The 24,528-nt window shown below is 40.7% G+C and overlaps 1 protein-coding gene across 2 annotated transcripts in view; it reads left to right on the forward strand.

Annotated features, from left to right (window-relative positions):
* The first annotated feature begins 20,777 nt into the window (after positions 1-20,777).
* LOC107796576 (uncharacterized) overlaps positions 20,778-24,528 on the forward strand; it is a 42,887-nt gene continuing 39,136 nt past the window's right edge. Inside the window, exon 1 of one of the 2 annotated variants that reach the window (XM_075225376.1) lies at positions 20,778-21,366. Coding sequence is in view for 1 of the 2 variants with exons in the window: in XM_075225375.1 (XP_075081476.1) it covers positions 20,954-21,366 (413 nt within the window). In the remaining variant the exon portion in view is untranslated. The remainder of the gene's footprint in view (positions 21,367-24,528) is intronic. The other variant, XM_075225375.1, reaches the window with a different exon arrangement.

The following is a 24,528-nucleotide window of genomic DNA, read 5'->3' on the forward strand; positions in this document are numbered from 1 at the left end:
TTTTCCCTCACGACTCGATCTCCGGATGCTCCAAATCTAGCCATAATCAGTACATAACCATTAAAATATTCTAAGGGAACAAAGCCCACTCGAAAATATCCAATTTATATCAAAATCCCGAAATTTCTCAAACCTGGCCCCGGGCCCACGTCTTGGAATCCGATAAGAGTCACATCAATAGAATCCTCATCCTCTCACAAGTCTATACATACCAAGAACATCAAAATTGGACCTCAATTGCCCCTTCAAATTCCCAATTTACACTCTCCAAAGTCAAGCCCTAATTTCCCAATTTTTGGCTTTAATTTTCCACATACTTCATGATTAAACAAGTAAGAATCAACATAGGATCGAGTATTGAGTTCAAAAATCTTACCTCCAAGTGATTCCCTTCGATTCCCTCTTCAATCTTTCTCAAAAGCTCCAAAATTGCTCAACAATGGAGAAAATAGACCAAAAATCACGAACACACTTTTTAAACATTCTGCCCCAGGCCTGAAATCCTTCATTGCGATCGCGAAGCACAATCTACCAGGCACTCAAATTGACACTACGCGAACGCAGTGAGGTCCACACGAACGCGATGCTCAGAACTTTAAACCTACGTGAACGCGGATAGATCCACGCGAAAATGATGCACCACTTGCCCAACTCACGCGATCGCGACTCACGCTACGCGATCGCGAAGAACAACCTGACCTGCCCTCATCACAGCCCTACGCGATCGCGAGACTCCCTACGTGATGGCGAAGGAGAAATCTATGCAAAAGTTGAAACTCAAAACCTACAACTCCTAACAACATGGAATGGTCCGATTGACCACCCGAAACTCACCCGAGGCCCTCGGGACCTCAACCAAACATGCCAACATATCCCATAACATCATTCAAACTTGTTCCAACCTTTGGAACTCTCAAAACAACATCAAAACACCAAAATCACATCGGATTCAAGCCTAAGAATTTCAAGAACTTCCAGATTCCGCTTTTGATCAGAGACCCAACAAAACCACGTCTGAATGACCTGAAATTCTATACACACCTCACAAATGACACAGCGGAGCTACTGCAACTTCTGGAATTCCATTCCGACCTCTATATCAAAATCTTACCTATCAACCAGAAAACGCCAAAATCTCAATTTCGCCAATTCAAGCCTAAATCTTCCACGGACGTCCAAAATGCATTTCGATCACACTCCTAAGTCCCAAATCACCTAACGGACCTAACCAAATCATAACAATTTCGATCCGAGATCATATACTAACAAATCAAATCTTGGTCAAACTTTTCAAATTTCAAGCTTCAAACTGGGAACTGTTCTTCCAAATTCATTCTAATTACCCTGAAAACCAAAACCAACGATTTACATAAGTCATAATCCATCACATGGGGCAAGTCATGCCTGAGAACCGACGAGCAAGGTGCAAAAGCTCAAAATGACCTGTCGGGTCGTTACATCCTCCCCTACTTAAACATATGTTCGTCCTCGAACGTGCCCAGAGTTGCTCCAAAAGCCAACCAATCACTAAATAGCCCTACCATGCACATACCCGGGGGTGATCCCTCGTCACCCTATCTCATATAGGTCCGATAACACATTGTAACTTAAATTTCACAATCCAACCAAGCCCATAAGCCTTAGAACCACATTTCCACTTCCAAAATCATCCACAAGATCAAAATCTTACACTTATAATCTGAATAAGCCCGAACAAGCTGTAATAACCCATACCTGCAACCTCAGGTGAAATCACATGATATACCACATAACTCAAACACTTGTAGCAATAACTTCTAATCCTAGCAGCTGCACACAACAACCGAATACCAATAGTAAACTTCTTATCCACTAAAGCCTCGTACCAACACTCTTATATACTGCCAATGATAAGTGAAACACGTAGTAAGCCATAGCCACTTCTCAAATCAACAATTTGCGAAGTCACCTCTCCTTTGGCAAAGATCATAGCAACTTTCTGAGTCGGACCTCAATATTATCTTCTAACATGTTAAAATCGAATACGTTTGTATTCATTAAAGACCCCAACGATCTTAGCAAATCCAACATAATCACTCTAGTGACATGACACATCAATACAGCCTAAAGCCACAACTTGTGAAATCCGCGCACCAATAAGAAACAATACGAACATACTCAAATCATGAAAATGACTCAAATAAAAGAGCTGTACCGCAAGCTCACCAGTACCACCACAACACAATGTTGAGAACCCGTCACACATCATAGAAACAGAACATACAAATCTAACCCGCAGGATCACACCGTCCACATAGCTTCGCTCCAATGCGCGACCTCATCCACACACTAGTCCACATGAAACACCTCAAGTCACTATGCTCAAAAATCGACAACCATGCGCAATATGGTATCTAAAACCAAAGCAATCATCATAACCACCACGAAGCAATTGAAATAACATTACACATACCCGAAGGGACACAACCGATACGCCATCCATCGAGCAATACCTAATACTCTTTCCCGCTTGACTTCCACTATGAAACCCCAATAGAACCGTACCATCTGTGCCTATAACCAACAAATCATAATGTCTCGCAACATAGAAAAGTAATTCATAGATCACCTCAGAACACTAATAGCTCAAGAACAACCGAATCAACACATCCCTCACCAATAGCGACTCGAAGTCAACAAGGATGTCTCGATGCAGAACATACATCCATATAGGTCTACTAATGAACCCCTTATCAAGGAGTTCCGGAATCTACTCCTTTAACTCCTCACACTCTGCCGGTGCCATACGATACGGTGCCCAGCACCAAATCAATACCGAAATCAACAACCCCGCCCGGCGATATGCCCGGCCACAAGAAACACATATGAAAAGTCCCTCGCCACCGGAACTGAATCAATGGTAGGAGTCTCTGCACTGACATCCATCACGAAAGCCCGAATAAGAAAGACAATCCTTCCTAGCCATCCGCTGGGTCTTAGAATATAAAACCACTTGACTAGGACATGAAATCCGTCGAACCTCACCACTCAATCCGTGGCATTCTCGGCATAGCCAGCAGCGCCGCCTTAGCGCAATAGTCCAGAATAACACGACACGAAGACAACCAGTCTATACCCAATATTATATTAGAATCTAACATACCAAGCAGCACAAGATCCACTCGGGTCTCCAAACCCCGATAGTCACTAAGCAGCGCCGATTCACACGACTCACAACCACAACATAACCTGAATATGAGAACTTTCAATCTCCAACTCCATATAGCACAAGAATCACCATACCTGATCCCAGTTCCGCCGTCCGACTACATACCACACCTCTAATACCCAATCATCCCACGAGATATACTCTAAAATTCTCCTATGCCACTAAGCAAAGTCGAATATCAGCAGTCGATCTAATAAGAGAGTGTTGCAATATTACCGAAGTACCATCAACTTAATCACATTGCCTTTTTCTGAAACATATACCCTCGTCAAATCACCCCAATTAGCATTACCATTTTCCTTAATCATCTGAAGATCATTTCCCAAATCATCTGAAGCTCATTTTTCTAATTATCTAAAACTGCCTGTGCTGCCTAAGAATTGTGACCTTCCTTTCAGAATTGATCTGACCTTACACATGCAAATCTAAGTCTTGCACAACATACCGCATATACCATACCGTCCTAAGGTAAATATGAGAACTTCATATCCATTCTAAGCCACACGCAACTACGTACTCAACTAGCCAAGAACATTTCTATTGGACCTCAGTTGGGAGAAAATCACTATATATCCCATGCTCTTCATGCCCGTGGAAAAAACACACCTCTAACCGTGGTAGAATCATCAAGAACTTTCCGAATTCCATTCACACAAAACTAAACCGTCAGAACTGAATCCTTCTAACTCAACCAAGCTACGCAAGCCACTAAAAACCCAAGAGAATTGTCGCAAAACACCTGCAGAAACTCATTACCTCGTAATTACCCAAAAGGACTAATCATATCTTTACCATGCCGATCCGGCCTACTACCAAGCTATCCTATTGATCCTAGTTCCTTCTACATTACCTTCAAATTGATACTTCTCCTTGTTGTAACACCACAATTCCTCAACCCAGACTCAAGACATGAGACCCAAGCATAAAACCACACTGTCTAAGGCTCACAAGCCGCCGAACTCTCTCTTAAATATTCCCAACAACACCGAGTTCAAAATGCTTACCTGAAGAGACTTCCTATGAATCCAAAGCCATTACCTTCACCTTTCTGATATTGATATATAGAATCCCATAATTAATATAGAAAATACCACTAGTCCTGATATCTTCCAATGAAAACTCAGTTTCTAGCCACATATACAACTTGAAAATACCTAATTGTTACATACAAAATCTTGAACACATTAGAACCATTCTCGAGAGTCATTTACTCTATTCAAACTTCAATTAGCCTAATCAAACGAACAGGACTACCCGTGCCTCAATAGCACTCCAACACCACAGAGTGTACCTCATCCTAGAACAACCAAGAAACTTCCTACTTTATGCACCGAGCATCCTTTACCAATAACAACTCAAGTCATTCCGTGACTCTCATACTCCCATAAAGCATAGCATAACCTTTATTGAAATTTCCATTACTCGAGTACTCGAGTCATCCTCGGTCTCAATCTCCGTAAGCCATAACTGATTCACCCGCACACCTTAAACTGGAACCAACATAGTACATAATTGTTCAATCGACTAATTAATAGTGGACTCCCTCACTTGGCTCGAAGCCATAGACCAAAACATACACAATAACTCATAACGTATTTACTTTATTGCTGTCATAATACCATAGTGAGATTAAACTCAATCCTTCATAAGCTCATGGAACACAGACCGTTTGGTACTTTATATCTTCTGCAAATCTCGCATTCACTCTCGTAGTAGTCAAGCATACTCTCTTGAGCAACCCAAATTCAAATTGTAAAACATATATTTCACTGGTAGAAGAGATCTTCCATCAGACCACATAAGGATCACACAACTTTAGAACACTCTGTAGGAGATAACCCACCTGTTTCGCCTCAACTAACATCTCTCCATACCTTCTACCGTCATAAACATTACGAGTCACTTAATCTTCCTGAGTCTGAACTCATAAACATTACGCAGTCACTTCACTCCCCAACTAGAAAACATGAAAAGATTATTCACACACCCATAACTCGCGGCTATACCTCAAATCAAGATGGAAATCAAGCACCTAATAGTTCTTCTATCCCCCAGCAGACCCTTCTTGTTGCTTCCAAATCATATGGATACATCTCGCAGCCATAACATACTCATTACATATCCATTCAGCCATCACTTCTACCAATAGGGCACTACTGAATGAATAAGTTCAAAAACACTTGCTCACACAATCAGCACCTCGGTGCTCAAGCTATAGACAAAAATTTGGCCTAGAGTCTTCCAGACTAACCCAACATCAATACACAGAGATCACATCTCGCCCCTCGATCAGGGAATCACAAGCCATCGATGCACATCTGATACCGAGCGCTCATGCGCGCATACGAACGCGTGGAAGAAATTCCAAGAGTTACTTTTCAAGCTGAATCAGGGACACACGATAAGAATTCAAGAATGTGAAGTTTTTCCAAAAGGTTCTGCAGCCTCTCGAGGATAAATACAGACGTCCATACCAATCCGCGAGACTCTACTAAACCTGCTCATGACTCGTGAGACCTATGTAACCTAGGATCTGATACCAACTTGTCATGACCCCAAACCGGACCCGATCAAGATGGCACCTCTCGTGAAGACAAGGCCAGTCAATACAATCCTCAAATCCATTTCAATAATTTTAATAGATCAATCTAGACCTTTTTAATTAATCAGATATTGCATAATATAAATTCAAATGAACAGTGCGGAAATAGATACAGCCCGACATTTGGGTATCACAAGTCATTAACATCTACTAAGGTCTAAAATACAATGAAAATTCTAGAAATACTAAATACAGACTAATGACATCAAGAGGGAGTAAAGCAGTGTTGCAGACGCCAGGCAACTACCTCACTAAACTCTAATGACTCTGCCTCTGCTCAACTAATACCCGATACCGGGTGCAGAAATACCTGAATCTGCACACAAGGTGCAAGGAGTAAAGTGAGTGCTCCAACTTAGTGAGTAATAATCATAACTAAAGACTGAGTGATAGGAAATAACAAAAAATACATCAATGTGTTGTATAAAAGTAGTACAAAACCAGTAAAAAGCAATAAAGCTGTGAAATCTCTTAAAGCATCTTAGCTCAGTTTAAACTTCTTTAAGAATGACTTTTTCAACAGTTAAGAAATTGAATGCAAAGCAATTAGAGTAGATAAGCACAGAAAATCCGCCCCTCGGGCACAACTACACAATTAAACAGGTAGATGACAGGCAAATAAGAAAGATAAACATAAAAGGGTTCGCCCCTCGGGCACAATGTCAACAAATCCTCCCCTCGGGCAATATCTCAGAACAATACCAGCCTCTTGGGCTATATGTCACATCACAATGGGTACCCGCGCTCACTAGGGGTGTGCAGACCCTTGGAGGGGCCCCCTACGGCCCAAGTGTAATATCAAGCCATCTCGTGACATCATCACTAGGCTCTCGGCCTCATATCATCAAGTCACCTCGTGGCGTACATATCTAAGGCCCTCAGCCACATAATCATAATCAGCGTATCACCGCTGCGCCATGCAGCTCGACCCAAAAGTATCCTCACAGCACAGGCCCTCGGCCTTACTCAGTCAAAATCACATAAGCCACTCGGGCAACAGTAAAACATGATGCTCAACCCAAAGTATTATTTGAAATATCATTTGATATATGAAAATAGAGTGGACATGGCTGAGTTATGAAAACAGTGAAATATAGCATGAATGAGTTCCCGTATAAAGTCAAAACAGTGAGGAAATATCAATAAAATCCCCCTAAGGGTTCAAATAGTTGGCACAAAGCATAAATATGGCATTCAGCCCAAAACATGATGATAACAAATAGTTTCCAGTCAAATACGCGATAAAATAGTCATTCGGGATAGACTAAGTCACAATCCCCAATAGTGCACGACCCCACGCTCGTCATCTAGTGTGTGTGTCACTTCAATATAGCACAACGATTTGCAATCCGGGGTTTCATACCCTCAGAACATCATTTACAATCATTACTCACCTCGATCCGGTCCAAACTCTAGCCCGCGATGCCTTTGCCCTCACGAATCGACCTCTGAATGCTCCAAATCTAGCCACAATAAGTACATAACCATTAAAATACGCTAAGAGAACAAAGCCCACTCGAAAATATCCAATTTATATCAAAATCCCGAAAATTCTCAAACCCGGCCCCCGGGCCCACGTCTGGGAATCAGATTAAAAGTCACATCAATAGAATCCTCATCCTTTCACGAGTCTATACATACCAAGAACATCAAAATCAGACCTCAATTGCCCCTTCAAATTTCCAATTTACACTCTCCAAAGTCAAGCCCTAATTTCCCAATTTTTGGCTTTAATTTTCCACATATTTTATGATTAAACAAGTAAGAATCAACATAGGATCGAGTGTTGAATTCAAAAATCTTACCTCCAAGTGTTTCCCTTCGATTCCCTCTTCAATCTTTCTCAAAAGCTCCAAAAATTACTCAACAATGGAGAAAATAGACCAAAAATCGCGAACTCACTTTTTAAACATTTTGCCCCAGGCCTGAAATCCTTTATCGCGATCGTGGAACTTCCTTCACGATCGCAAAGCACAATCTACCAGGCACTCAAATTTACTCTACGCGAACATGGTGAGGTCCACACGAACGTGATGCTCAGAACTTTAAACCTACGCGAACGCGGATAGATCCATGCGAACGCGATGCACCACTTGCCCAACTCACGCGATCGCGACTCACGCTACGCGATCGCGAAGAACAACCTGACCTACACTTATCATAACCCTACACGATCGCGACTCTCCCTACGCGATCGCGAAGGAGAAATCTCTGCAACAGCTGAAACTCAAAACCTGCAACTACAAACAACATGGATTGGTCTGATTGACCACCCGAAACTCACCCGAGGCCCTCGGGACCTCAACCAAATATGCCAACATATCCCATAACATCATTCAAACTTGTTCCAACCTTCAAAACTCTCAAAATGACATCAAAACACCTAAATCTCATCGGATTCAAGCCTAAGAATTTCAAGAACTTCCAAATTCCTCTTTTGATTAGAAACCCAACCAAACCACGTCCAAATGACCTAAAATTCTGGACACACATCACAAATGACACAGCGGAGATACTGCAACTTCCGGAATTCCACTCCGACTCCTATATCAAAATCTTACTTATCAACCGAAAAACGCCAAAATCTCAATTTTGCCAATTCAAGCCTAAACCTTCCACGGACTTCCAAAATGCATTCTGGTCACGCTCCTAAGTCCCAAATCACCTAACGGAGTTAAACAAATCATAACATTTTCGATCCGAGATCATATACTAACAAGTCAAATCTTGGTCAAACTTTTCAAATTTCATGCTTCAAATTGGGAACTGTTCTTCCAAATTCATTCCAATTACCCTAAAAACCAAAACCAACGATTTATATAAGTCATAATCCATCACACGGGGCAAGTCATGCCTGAGAACAAACGAGCAAGGTGAAAAAGCTCAAAACAACTGGTCGGATCGTTATAATAGACTTAGTCTTCTACCCATCATGTTCCTTCTCATCCTTCGCTGCAAACAAATGCTGCCTCGAATCATGATCCATATCTGTCACACCCGAACAAATATATTACCATCAACTCTAAGCCTCTGTATGATCATCTTCCTTGAGCCATCAATACTAGAAACACTGATTGAACCTTGAAGTCGCAATACACCATCATCTCAGATAACCACTTCTTAGGTGCCACTTTACAACATCGTGCCCCTAAGGGCAAATAAATGAAGACCATCATACCAACGAGCCTCACTGCGACGAGGACGACAACACTACAACATAAACAAGAATTCCACCAAGTTCGAAAATATCCAATCTCACAACTCTCCAACCAATACCTGAACATCCATAGTCCAATTGCCTCTCCTTCGCTGGAATTAAATGACAAATCTCCCAATCATGAACTGAATAATCGTCCTTTTGAATCACTCACTACAATGACGCATAGGTAAGCACCCTACTATTTACACCATCATTGCGTGATAACAACGCATGATCATCATAATACATTGTGCATAGCCTCAAAACCATGGGTGAAACTAATATTGGGCTGAAATGACAAAACACCCCTCCACAAGGTGACGATAATAGCTCGCCCGCGTACGTAGGGAAAAACATCCTGCACTACATCTGTAGCATCTTCACAACTCGTTGGTGCCCAACTGATACTGAATGCTCCCGACATCACGTACGAATGGGTATGAAGAAAATGAAGACATAAACTTTAATAAATCAAATCGCACGACGGGGGATCAAGAAGGGAAGTTCTCCTAACAGCCATGTAGCCTATTGAAGATAAGTACAAACGTCTCGATACCAATCCACAAGACTCTACAAGACATACTTATGACTCGTGAGACCTAAATGAACCTAGTGCTCTGATACCAAACTGTCATGACCCAATTCCCACTATAGGTCATAATGGCACCCAATGTCGCTGTTAGGCAATCCAACGGTGAACTATCAACTTAATTATTCATTTTATTGTTTTTGTCCAACGGTGAACAGTCTGAGTGCACTATTCAAATTCTTGAGGATATGCTCCGTACGTGTGTGATTGAGTTTGGAGGATATTGTGATCAGTTCTTACCATTGGCAGAGTTTACTTATAACAACAACTATCAGTCCAGCATTCAGATGACACCGTATGAGGCTTTATATAGGAGACGGTGTAGATCCCCGGTGGGTTGGTTTGAGCCAGGTGAGGCCAGATTATTGGGAACAGACTTAGTTCAGGATGTTTTGGAGAAGGTTAAGGTAATTCAGGATAGATTCCGCACAACCTAGTCTAGACAGAAGAGTTACACGGACTGGACGGTTCGTGATGTTTCCGATATGGTTGGAGAGCGGGTTCTGCTTCAGGTTTCGCCTATGAAGGGCGTTATGAGATTCGGGAAGAAAGGGAAGTTGAGTCCGAGGTTTATTGGCCCTTTTGAGATATTGAGGCGTGTGGGGGAGGATGCTTATGAGCTTGCCTTACCTCCCAGCTTGGCAGGAGTTCATCCGGTATTTCATGTTTCGATGCTCCGGAGGTATCACGGCGATCCGTCGCACGTGTTGGATTTCAGTTCAGTCCAGTTAGATAAGGATCTATCTTATATTGAGGAGCCAGTGACAATATTGGACAGACAAGTTAGAAAGCTGAGGCCAAAGAACATTGCATCAGTGAAGGTTCAGTGGCGGGGTTAGCCGGTCGAGGAGGCGACCTGGGAGACCGAGCAGGATATGTGCAGTCGTTACCCTCATCTTTTCACTACTTCAGGTATGTCTCTATGCTCGTTCGAGAACGAACGAATGTTTAAGTGTAGGAGGATGTGACGACCCGGCCGGTCGTCTTAAGAATTAACGCCCTGATCCCCTATTAACTTCTTTCCCCAAGTTTATTTCTGCTATTTTGATTTGCCGGGATGTTCGATTTTAAGTTTCGGAGAGTTTTGGGACACTTAGTCCCTAAATGAGAGCTTAAGTGTTGTAAAGTTGACCGTAGTCGTAACATTGTGAAGACGGCCTCGAAATGGAAATCTGACAGTTTTGTTAGCTCCGTTGAGTGATTTCGGGCTTAGGGGGCATGATCAGATTGTGTTTTGGAGGTCCACAGCTAATTTAGGCTTGAAATGACGAGATTCGATTTTTTGAAGTTTCCGGTCCGATAGTGAGATTTTGATCTAAGGGTCGGAATGGAATTCCGAAAGTTGGAGTAGCTCTGTAGTATTAAATGTGACATGCTTGCAAAATTTCAGGTTATTCGGACGAGATTTGATAGACTTTTTGATCGAAAGCATAAGTTAAGAGTTCTTGGAGTTCTTAGGCTTGAATCCTATGTTAAATTGGTGATTTAATGTTGTTGTGAGTGTTCCGAAGTTTTGATCAAGTTTGAACGATGTCATGGGATGTGTTGGTACAATTGGTTTGAAGTCCCGAGGACTCGGGTGAGTTTCGGGATGTTTTAGGTCGAAAATCATAGCTGTTGCAGGTCCAGAAGAGTTGCAGGCCTTGGAACCCACCAGTACGGTCCGCACAAAATCCAGTGCGTCCGCGGTGGGGGTTGTGCGGCCACACAAAATGTAGTGCGGTCCGCGGCGAGGAACATTTCATTGGTCCTACTTTGGAAGCTCATATCTTTTGATCTACAAGGAATTATGGGATGCTTCAAAAACAAAAGTTGTAGACCTTCGTGTCTAGTTTCATGAAAGGTAAAAAACTCACAATTTGGACATTTGTAGAGAAAGTTATGTCCAAAATACTAAAACCTGTCACTGCAGTCAAAACCTGTGCGGACAGCACTGGTTTTTTGGGGACAACACTCGTTTTTGTGCGGTCCGCAGTGGTGCAAATCTGGGGGGTGCTCTATAAATACGAGGTTTTGGATTTTATTTCATATTTTGACCTAGAGAGCTCGGATTTTGGCGATTTTTCAAAGGTTTTTCCAGAAATTCATCGGGGTAAGTAATTCTAACTCACATTTGGCTTGAGTACATGAATCCATCATTGAATTCATCATTTAATTCGTGATTTGGGATGGAATTTGGGAAGAAAACTTGTGAAATCTTTCAAAAATGTAAAATGATGATTTGAAGGACCAAATTGTATCGGAATTGGATAATTTTGGTATGATTAGACTCGTGAGGGTATGAGGATTCTGAAAATATGAATTTTACCCGATTACAAGACGTGGGCCTGAGGGGCATTTTGGTCATTTTACATAATTTCACATATTAGCTTAGAATTTAATTGTAAAATCAATTACTTGAAGTATTAGTTAATTCTTTTGCATTAAATGTTTTAATTGTTTTATCAGTGTGACCTCCTTACCCCTACTACACAGTTAATTCTCCTTATTTCTCCTCATTAGAAATATGAAAGTTTTTTTTTAGTTTCTCACCAGGTGTTTTGTGATGATAGATTATAATTGCATATTTTAGTCGCTTATTACACTCTAATTTACTGCACTTTAATTGAGTTTGAGCTTTAATCGCTAGTGTTTTGCACTAATTGTGTGTTTTATGCCTTGTAGGAGTGATTCCGAGCTACATAGATGTTATGGAATGAATTCAAGTGATTTGAAGATTTGAAGTCTGAGTAAAATCTCAAAGAATTAAGCCTGGATCGTGTTTAGTGATCAAATTTGATAGTTAAGAACAAACGAAGACTCGAGTAGGTATATTGCGCACTGTCTAGTAAAATAGACATAACTCTTTGGTCCAAACTCCATTTGGGCTATATAATATATGGTTGGAAAGCTAACTCAAAAGGATACAACTTTCATATTTTACATTTTTCCAAATTCCAAATGGAGAAGGGTGAAAAATACGGTCGAAATTGCAATAACTGAACTGGACGCAGACTGAGGCAGTGCACTTGGAAAATACCGCGCCCGGGAGCATCCAAACCTGAAAAATTGTCCTTTTTCATGTAGGAGAAGGTATAATTATTTGGGCCTGACCCTACTTGGTATATATACATGGAAAAACGGTTTTTTGAGGAGGCTGGACAGATTTTTTGACACAGATTCGACCTAAGGAGGCAGAGACACAATAGGAGCAAGGCGGGGGATTCTTCTATGAGTTTTTCCTTCCTCTTCCTATGTTTCATTGTTGGTTATGACTTTTAATATTGTAGTTTTACCTACTATTATGAATAGCTAATTTGTTATCTAGGGTTTTGATAGAACCTTTTGTAGGATATATTCTTGTTCTCTCACATCACAATGGGTACCCGCGCTCACTGGGGGTGTGCAGACCCCTGGAGGGGCCCCTTACGGCCCAAGCGCAATATCAAGCCATCTCGTGACGTCATCACTAAGCTCTCGGCCTCATATCAACAAGCCACCTCGAGGCGTACATATCTCAGGCCCTCGGCCTCATAATCATAATCAGTGTATCACCGCTGCGCCGTGCAGCCCGACCCAAAAGTATCCTCACAGCACAGGCCCTCGGCCTTACTCAGTCAAAATCACATAAGCCACTCGGGCCACAGTAAAACATGATGCTCAGCCCAAAGTATTATTTGAAATATCATTTGATATATTAAAATAGAGTGGACATGGCTGAGTTATGAAAACAGTGAAATATAGCATGAATGAGTTCACGTATAAAGTCAAAATAGTGAGGAAATATCAATAAAATCCCCCTAAGGGTTCAAATAGTTGGCATGAAGCATAAATATGGCATTCAGCCCAAAACATGATGATAACAAATAGTTTCCAGTCAAATACGCGATAAAATAATCATTCGGGATAGACTAAGTCACAATCCCCAATAGTGCATGACCCCACGCTCGTCATCTAGTGTGTGTGTCACTTCAATATAACACAACGATTTGCAATCCGGGTTTCATACCCTCAGAACATCATTCACAATCATTACTCACCTCGATCAGGTCCAAACTCTAGCCCGCGATGCATTTGCCCTCACAAATCGACCTCTGAATGCTCCAAATCTAGCCACAATCAATACATAACCATTAAAATATGCTAAGGGAACAAAGCCCACTCGAAAATATCCAATTTATATCAAAATCCCGAAAATTCTCAAACCCTGCCCCCGGGCCCACGTCTGGGAATCAGATTAAAAGTCACATCAATAGAATCCTCATCCTTTCACGAGTCTATACATACCAAGAACATCAAAATCAGACCTCAATTGCCCCTTCAAATTTCCAATTTACACTCTCCAAAGTCAAGCCCTAATTTCCCAATTTTTGGCTTTAATTTTCCACATATTTTATGATTAAACAAGTAAGAATCAACATAGGATCGAGTGTTGAATTCAAAAATCTTACCTCCAAGTGTTTCCCTTCGATTCCCTCTTCAATCTTTCTCAAAAGCTCCAAAAATTACTCAACAATGGAGAAAATAGACCAAAAATCGCGAACTCACTTTTTAAACATTCTGCCCCAGGCCTGAAATCCTTTATCGCGATCGTGGGACTTCCTTCGCGATCGCGAAGCACAATCTACCAGGCACTCAAATTTACTCTACGCGAACGTGGTGAGGTCCACATGAACGTGATGCTCAGAACTTTAAACCTACGCGAACGCGGATAGATCCACGCGAACGCGATGCACCACTTGCCCAACTCACGCGATCGCGACTCACGCTACGCGATCGCGAAGAACAACCTGACCTACATTATCACAACCCTACACGATCGAGACTCTCCCTACGCGATCGCAAAGGAGAAATCTCTGCAATAGATGAAACTCAAAACCTGCAACTACAAACAACATGGATTGGTCCGATTGACCACCCGAGGCCCTCGGGACCTCAACCAAATATGCCAACATATCCCATAACATCAATCAAACTTGTTCCAACCTTCAAAACTCTCAAAACGACATCAAAACACCTAAATCTCATCGGATTCAAATTTCAAGAACTTCCAAATTCCTCTTTTGATTAGAAACCCAACCAAACCACGTCCAAATGACCTGAAATTCTGCACACACGTCACAAATGACACAGAGGAGCTACTGCAACTTCCGGAATTCCACTCCGACCCCTATATTAAAATCTTACCTATCAACCGAAAAACGCCAAAATCTCAATTTTGCCAATTCAAGCCTAAACCTTCCACGGACTTCCAAAATGCATTCTGGTCACGCTCATAAGTCCCAAATCACCTAACGGAGCTAAACAAATCATAACAATCCGAGATCATATACTAACAAGTCAAATCTTGGTCAAACTTTTCAAATTTCATGCTTCAAGCTGGGGAACTGTTCTTCCAAATTCATTCCAATTACCCTAAAAACCAAAACCAACGATTTACATAAGTCATAATCCATCACACGGGGCAAGTCATGCCTGAGAACCAACGAGCAAGGTGCAAAAGCTCAAAACAACTGGTCGGATCGTTATAATAGACTTAGTCTTCTACCCACCATGTTCCTTCTCGTCCTTCGCTGTAAATAAATGCTGCCTCGAATCATGATCCATATCTGCCACACCCGAACAACTATATTACCATCAACTCTAAGCCTCCTTACGATCATCTTCCTCAAGCCATCAATACTAGAAACACTAATTCAACCTTGAAGTCGCAATACACCATCATCTCAGATAACCACTTCTTAGGTGCCACTTTACAACATCGTGCCCCTAAGGGCAAATAAATGAAGACCATCATACCAACAAGCCTCACTGCGACGAGGACGACAACACTACAACATAAACAAGAATTCCACCAAGTTCAAAAATATCCAATCTCACAACTCTCCAACCAATACCTGAACATCCATAGTCCAATTGCCTCTCTTTCGCTGGAATTAAATGCCGAATCTCCCAATCATGAACTGAATAATCGTCCTTTTGAATCACTCACTACAATGACGCATAGGTAAGCACCCTACTATTTATACCATCATTGCGTGATAACAACGCATGATCATCACAATACATTGTGCATAGCCTCAAAACCATGGGTGAAACTAATATTGGGCTAAAATGACAAAACACCCCTCCACAAGGTGACGATAATAGCTCGCCCGTGTACGTAGGGAAAAATATCTTGCACTACATCTGTAGCATCTTCACAACTCGTTGGTGCCCAACTGATACTGAATGCTCCCGACATCACGTACGAATGGGTATGAAGAAAATGAAGACATAAACTTCAATAAATCAAATCGCACGACGGGGGATCAAGAAGGGAAGTTCTCCTAACAGCCATGTAGCCTATTGAAGATAAGTACAAACGTCTCGATACCAATCCACAAGACTCTACAAGACATACTTATGACTCGTGAGACCTAAATGAACCTAGTGCTCTGATACCAAACTGTCATGACCCAATTCCCACTATAGGTCATAATGGCACCCAATGTCGCTGTTAGGCAATCCAACGGTGAACTATTAACTTAATTATTCATTTTATTATTTTTGTCCAACGGTGAACAGTCTGAGTGCACTATTCAAATTCTTGAGGATATGCTCCGTGCGTGTGTGATTGAGTTTGGAGGATATTGGGATCAGTTCTTGCCATTGGCGGAGTTTGCTTATAACAACAACTATCAGTCCAGCATTCAGATGGCACCATATGAGGCTTTATATAGGAGACGGTGTAGATCCCCGGTGGGTTGGTTTGAGCCAGGTGAGGCCAGATTATTGGGAACAGACTTAGTTCAGGATGCTTTGAAGAAGGTTAAGGTAATTCAGGATAGATTCCGCACAGCCTAGTCCAGACAGAAGAGTTACACAGACTGGACAGTTCGTGATGTTTCCTATATGGTTGGAGAGCGGGTTCTGCTTCAGGTTTCGCCTATGAAGGGCGTTATGAGATTCAGGAAGAAAGGGAAGTTGACTCTGAGGTTTATTGGCCCTTTTGAGATATTGAGGCGTGTGGGGGAGGTTGCTTATGAGCTTGCCTTACCTCCCAGCTTGGCAGGAGTTCATCCGGTATTTCATGTTTTGATGCTCCGGAGGTATCACAGCGATCCGTCGCACGTGTTGGATTTCAGTTCAGTCCAGTTAGACAAGGATCTATCTTATATTGAGGAGCCAGTGACAATATTGGACAGACAAGTTAGAAAGCTGAGGTCAAAGAACATTGCATCAGTGAAGGTTTAGTGGCGGGGTCAGCCGGTAATGGAGGCGACCTAGGAGACCGAGCAGGATATGTGCAGCCGTTACCCTCATCTTTTCACTACTTCAGGTATGTCTCTATGCTCGTTCGAGAACGAACGAATGTTTAAGTGTAGGAGGATGTGACGACCCGGCCGGTCGTCTTAAGAATTAACGCCCTGATCCCCTATTAACTTCTTTCCCCAAGTTTATTTCTGCTATTTTGATTTGCCGGGATGTTCGATTTTAAGTTTCGGAGAGTTTTGGGACACTTAGTCCCTAAATGAGAGCTTAAGTGTTGGAAAGTTGACCGTAGTCGGAACATTGTGAAGACGGCCTCGAAATGGAAATCCGACAGTTCTGTTAGCTCCGTTGAGTGATTTCGGGCTTAGGGGGCATGATCAGATTGTGTTTTGGAGGTCCACAATTAATTTAGGCTTGAAATGACGAGAGTCGAATTTTTGAAGTTTCCGGTCCGATAGTGAGATTTTGATCTAAGGGTCGGAATGGAATTCCGAAAGTTGGAGTAGCTTCGTAGTATTGAATGTGACATGCTTGCAAAATTTCAGGTTATTCGGACGAGATTTGATAGACTTTTTGATCGAAAGCATAAGTTAAGAGTTCTTGGAGTTCATAGGCTTGAATCCTATGTTAAATTGGTAATTTAATGTTGTTGTGAGCGTTCCGAAGTTTTGAACAAGTTTGAACGATGTCATGGGATGTGTTGGTACAATTGGTTTGAACTCCCGATGACTCGGGTGAGTTTCGGGATGTTTTAGGTCGAAAATCATAGCTGTTGCAGGTCCAGAAGAGTTGCAGGCCTTGGAACCCACCAGTACGGTCCGCACAAAATCCAGTGCATCCGCGGTGGGGGTTGTGCGGCCACACAAAATGCAATGCGGTCCGCGGCGAGGAACATTTCACTGGTCCTACTTCGGAAGCTCATATCTTTTGATCTACAAGGAATTTTGGGATGCTTCAAAAACAAAAGTTGTAGCCCTTCGTGTCTAGTTTCAAGAAAAGTAAATAAATCACAATTTGGACATTTGTAGAGAAGGTTATGTCCAAAATACTAAAGCCTGTCACTGCAGTCAAAACCTGTGCGGACAACACTGGTTTTTTGGGGACAACACTAGTTTTTGTGCGGTCCGCAGTGGTGCAAATCTTGGGGGTGCTCTATAAATACGAGGTTTTGGATTTTATTTCATATTTTGACCTAGAAAGCTCGGATTTTGGCGATTTTTCAAAGGTTTTTCCAGAAATTCATCGGGGTAAGTAATTCTAACTCACATTTGGCTTGAGTACATGAATCCATCATTGAATTCATCATTTAATTCGTGATTTGGGATGGAATTTGGGAAGAAAACTTGTGAAATCTTTCAAAAATGTAAAATGATGATTTGAAGGATCAAATTGTATCGGAATTGGATAATTTTGGTATGGTTAGACTCGTGAGGGTATGAGGATTCTGAAAATGTGAATTTTACCCGATTACAAGACGTGGGCCTGAGGGGCATTTTGGTCATTTTACATAATTTCACATATTAGCTTAGAATTTAATTGTAAAATCAATTACTTGAAGTATTAGTTAATTCTTTTGCGTTAAATGTTTTAATTGTTTTATCAGTGTGACCTCCTTACCCCTACTACACAGTTAATTCTCCTTATTTCTCCTCATTAGAAATATGAAAGTTTTTTTTAGTTTCTCACCAGGTGTTTTGTGATGATAGATTATAATTGCATATTTTAGTCGGTTATTACACTCTAATTTACTACACTTTAATTGAGTTTGAGCTTTAATCGCTAGTGTTTTGCACTAATTGTGTGTTTTATGCCTTGTAGGAGTGATTCCAAGCTACATAGATGTTATGAAATGAATTCAAGTGATTTAAAGATTTGAAGTATGAGTAAAATCTCAAAGAATTAAGCCGGTATCGTGTTTAGTGATCAAATTTGATAGTTAAGAGCAAACGAAGACCCGAGTAGGTATATTGCGCACTGTCTAGTAAAATAGACATAACTCTTTGGTCCAAACTCCATTTGGGCTATATAATATATGGTTGGAAAGCTAACTCAAAAGGATACAACTTTCATATTTTACATTTTTCCAGATTCCAAATGGAGAAGGGTGAAAAATGCGGTCGAAACCGCAATAACTGAACTGGACACAGACTGAGGCAGTGCACTTGGAAAATACCGCGCCCGGGAGCATCCAAACCTGAAAAATTGTCCTTTTTCATGTAGGAGAAGGTATAATTATTTGGGCCCGACCCTACTTGGTATATATACATGGAAAAATAGTTTTTTGAGGAGGTTGGACAGATTTTTTGACACAGATTCGACCTAAGGAGGCAGAGACACAATAGGAGCAAGGCGGGGGATTCTTCTATGAGTTTTTCCTTCCTCTTCCTATGTTTCATTGTTGGTTATGACTTTTAGTATTGTAGTTTTACATACTATTATGAATAGCTAATTTGTTATCTAGGGTTTTGATAGAACCTTTTGTAGGATAAATTCTTGTTATGTTTTTATATAATTGAGCCGTTGGATTTCTCTACTTGTTCAACTACGTATTTATTGTTGTTGATTGAATGGCCATCGATTGACTGTGCCTATTTATTATGTGTTGGTTGAGAAAGGATACATATTTAGGTAGTTGTTGAACAACGTCACTCCTAAATAATGTGAGAAATCAATACAGCGGGTTTAAAGGTAGGTTTAGAAATAACAAAGCCTTGACGTGGTCATAGTGAGCAGTTAAATAAAGCCAACTAGCGTAGTTCGAGAGAATATATCTAGTAAATTGTTGTAGTTGCTCGAGAGAGAATTACGACACCTAAAGTGCTCACGATCAGTAGAGAATACATTGGCAAAATTGTAGGGAACATAACTAGAAGGATTCCGATAATTGGGGAAATCATAACTCTAGACCTCCTTAATTTAGTCTCCAACCCTTTGTCTCGTTAGTTGATAATTTTCCTGCTTTCTAGTATTTGCTAGTTAATTAGTTAGAAATATAAATCTCAATCTTTATAATTTAGAAAATTGTTCAAACTTGTCTTTTTAGTGATATTAAACAGATATAGCTAAGCCATAGTTCTCTGTGGGATTCGACTCCGAACTTTTAGACCGGATTATATTTTCAGCGACTGCTTATCCTTTTTAGGACTAGAGTTGGGCGTGATCATCCGGTACCCACATTGGGGCCCGACTAAATCTGTATTCGCACCGGGAAGTCCCACATTGAGGGGTAAAGTTCTCCCTAACAAAGGCGACTCCATACCTAGGGGCTCGAACCCGAGACCTCTGGTTAAGAATGAAGGAGTACTTACCACTCCACTACAACCTTCGTTGGTAGAAATATGAAAGTTTAAGATTCTCCTTATATTCCTCGTTAGAATTTTAAAGTGCCAGTACCAAATATCTAGGTGATATATTTTTCCTTTAAAGAGGCAAAAAAATACTTCATCAGTTTCAATTTATGTTATATATATATATATATATATATATATTAATTCATTTAAGAAAGATCAATTAGCGCCTTTTGATTTTGAAATTCAGTATATAAAAGGGAGTTGATAACTCTCTTCCTGATTTTTTATCTCGTGAATACTTAGATTAATCATGAATTTCTATACAGCTTTTTTCGATGAAAAAACGTTAATCACTATTATAAAGGTGATTAGATAATACAAAGACTTACAAAGTCTTATAATTGAAAAAATTATTGACGATATTGTAGAAGAAGAATTCTCTAATCATGTTTACTCTAATGAAACTTTAAAAATCTCCTTTTCTTTTAAAATTTTTTGAATCAAATTACAATCATTATCAATAAAAATAAAATAAAATCATAAGCCTATGTGACCGCTCGTTACTTACCCTCTCTATCCATAGCAAGTGTAAGTATATGGTCATGAATTAACGGTCAAGCGCAAATATAAGTAAGGCAACCACATCAGTTTCCATCATATCAAAGCATACAGTAAACATGATTATGCAGCTCAATAAAAAATAGTTCTGGCATTATTAAAATTAATTAATTAAAAATAGATAACCGCTTGTGTCCCCCTCACTCCCAAGTTATTCACATTCCCTAGTCACCATTACCCATTTCTCTCTTAGTGACAAAATTTTGGTCGGAGCATGCGTACTTTGTGTTTCAGTTTCATAATCGGACCTACAAACTATGCGAATAACAAGAAGAAAGTTCCATCTTGCTCTTGTTCTCAAGCCAGCTTCTCAGCTTCCGAATACAGTATTAGATTGGATGTCAATAAGCATCAGATTGTCAGTAGTGATAAAAGCAGTAGGAATTCCTATTCCTACAATAGCAGAAAAGGAGGAATTAGAGAGGATCCGCTGTTAGGAGGAGGAGGAGCAGGAGATGTGGTGGTTGCCGCAGATAGAAAGCAGGTTCGGTGTGAAGTGGAAGTGGTGTCTTGGCGAGAACGGAGGATTAAAGCTGAGATTTCGGTGAACGCTGATGTGAATTCTGTTTGGAATGCTCTCACTGACTACGAAAGGCTTGCCGATTTCGTCCCTAATCTCGTTAGCAGGTAACACCATTTAATGTATACACACCCCATTATGTTGTTATTGAAAATGCATTCTTCTGTTTTCCAAAATTTGATTTTGTTTTAGATTCTCCTTATCCTTTTTTTTCTGCTTTGTTTTGCTTCAAAGGATATCATTGTAGATACGGAAAAGGCCTAAAAATGCCACTCAACTATCATAAATGACCTATCTATGCCATCCGTTAAAAGGTCGCTATTTCCATGCCACTACAGTTACACTTTTGGTCTATTTATGCCACTGTCTACTAACGGTTCCATTTTCTGATTTTTAAATAATAAGAATTAATTTTTCGACCCCACCTTTGACACGTGTCTTTATATTACTGGTTCTTCTTTACTTGACCCTAAATTTCTTTTAACCCTGATTATATATAATTAACCAAGCCCAACCCGATAAAATCTAACCACATAACCCAAAACTAAACCCTAGAGGAAAATGACACTTCCATACTTTATCACGGCTCCTCCCGCGACTAAACCAACTCCCAGTTTTAATAAGAAGTTCAAATCCTCCTGCTTGTCATAAAATTTCAAAAACGACCTCACAGGTGAGTAGTAGTATGTAAATAAAATATAATAAATTACTCGTTAAGATTTTGAAAATATTGCCAAAATGATCGTGAAAATCGTGATTAACGAAAAGTTAAAGTGTTCTGAGAGGGGTTAAAGGGAGGGACTGGGGTAACCTGTGGTAGGAAAGGAAGGCCAGGTTCATCAGTGCTGCGATTTGGTTGGTCAGTTTTGGGGTCGGAAGCTCGGGCAATCATGGGCGTCTTAAAGGAGGAAGTCATTCTGAAAGATTTTGGAACGAGGAACCCAACGGCTGCTGAAGAGATGATATTGAGGTTGAGGTGGAACATGTTGCCGGAAATTTTGCAGGTCGCAATACGGCAGCCTCCATCTCCTCAAATGTCAACCAAGGTTAAAAGAAATGTAGGGTCAAGTAAAGAAGAACTAGTAATATAAAGACACGTGGCAAAGGTGGGGTTGAAAAATTAATTCTTATTATTTAAAAATAAAAAAATGGAACCGTTAGTAGACAGTGGCATAAATAGGCCAAAAGTGTAACGGTAGTGGCATGGAAATAACGACCTTTTAACGGATGGCATAGCAAGCCATTTCTGATATTTGAGTGGCATTTTTAGGCCTTTTCCGTTGTAGATATTAAGGTAGAGTAATACAACATATTACATTGGTACTACTGCATTGAGAGTTGCTACTGCTATTACAGAAAGGGTTACTGCTGCTATTGTAATAGGGCTTATGCCCATACGGCTTTGCAACTAAGACTTGCTTCATCTCTCCCCTCTTTGATTTGCCTAGGGTGTCACATACACCTGCTTAGGGACTCAGCGTCGCGATCGTGCTGCTCTGCATTTACTGCGTCACTAAGGTCTAAAGGCTTGATCCCTTATATACCCGACATCTCTTTCGTGTTTTGTCGCTGTGAGATTTACCTAGGGTTATCAGGTAGCCATATCCCTTTCTACGAAACATGGGGTAATCACTACCCTGGCGATAGTATTTCCTCTTTTTCTCTTTGGAGACTTGTCTGGTCCAGATACCCTAAGCATAACTTGCATGATGTCTGATGACATTTTTTGGTTTGAATAGCAAGAGTGTAATGATGGAGGAATGTAGAAAGGAACACATACAAATTGGTAAAAAAGGAAGAGAAGGAAATGAAAGGGGCAGTCCAGGACGTTCCTTAAATTGGACAGAGACGTACGTGTTACAATTGATCAATAGTGCGGGAACGATGTCGTCCTTGTGTTGCTGCTAATAGCAGAAATCCCCCCAAGGTAGATCTTGTTGTCTTAATGTTAGAACAACTATGTGAATATATATGTAATTAGTCCTTGTCCCATAGGTAATAAGAGTAGCTTATATATTATGTGTACTTATTGGGTTTATTGAATTACAATTAACATCAATAATAGATTTTTCTCCCGTGCGTTCTTACATGGTATCAAAGCACACTTGAGAGATTCATCGCTGTGCAAAAAACCAGCAACTCCGGGAAGGAAAAAAGGGGTCACTGTGCGAATTCCGGTGGCTGTCCGGCGTCAATCTCTTTTTCTGTTGGTGTTGTGCGAAAACCAACACCACCACAAAGTTAAGCACCCTTCGGTGAGCAAACCCCAGCAAGAATCTCCGGCAACAGACCTTACACGCGCTCCCACGCGCCGACGTGTGCATGTGTTTCCGACCACTTTCCGGCAGTACTTCTTGAGGACAGTATGGTCGCGAGGTATTTCCGAGCTTACCCATCCAGGTTACACCAAATTCCAACAACTTTCTTATTTTCCGGCAAGTGAACAGTGTTTCTCCAAAAAAAAAAAGAAGGAATAACTCTCCAACTTAACCTGTCAAGAACTTGAGAAATTGGTTGTAGAATGGTATCCAATACTATGAATACTTGGATGGTTTCTCTACCGGATTATATTGAGTTCTTTCAGTACAAAGCATGTAAACAGACATCTTCAGAGACAACTTCCATTGTTCAAATAGGTAGTAGCGTGACTTGTATCTGTCAATCTGCAACCTCGGAGTCTTGGGTCATTGATTAAAGTGCATCTGATCACATCTATGATAATAAATCTCTTTTCACTGCTATTTCATATTCTTAATCTCTTTCATCAGTCACAATGGCCAACGTGTCTCAAACCATGGCAACTGGAATAGGTCAAGCAAGTCCACTTTCTTCCCTATCTTTAGATTCAATTCTTTATGTTCCCGGTAGTCCTTTTAACCTCATAGCTGTTAGTTGCTTAGCCAAGTCACTTAAATGTGCTGTTTTATTTCTTGATGACCTTGTTTTTATACAGGAACGCAGTATATGGCGGGTCATTGGTACCCAACGTGAATCAGATGGACTTTATTACCTTATCCTTGTAAAATCACATGGACTCACACCTTGTCTTCCTTCAACAACTTGTCCTGTTACTGATTTACCAGATTTATTACATAAACAGTTGGGACATCCTAGTTTGTCAAAACTTCAAAAAAAGGGTACCTTGGTTTATCTCACTTGTCCACTCAACTTTACCAATTCATCTGTATCTAACAACTAAACAACTCACGCAAGTGAAACCACATTATAGAATGCAACAAATATTACAAAACAATAGAACAAGTAAAGCA

This window comes from Nicotiana tabacum, chromosome 11 (assembly GCF_000715075.1).
Source record: "Nicotiana tabacum cultivar K326 chromosome 11, ASM71507v2, whole genome shotgun sequence".
NCBI classification, from domain to species: Eukaryota; Viridiplantae; Streptophyta; class Magnoliopsida; order Solanales; family Solanaceae; genus Nicotiana; species Nicotiana tabacum.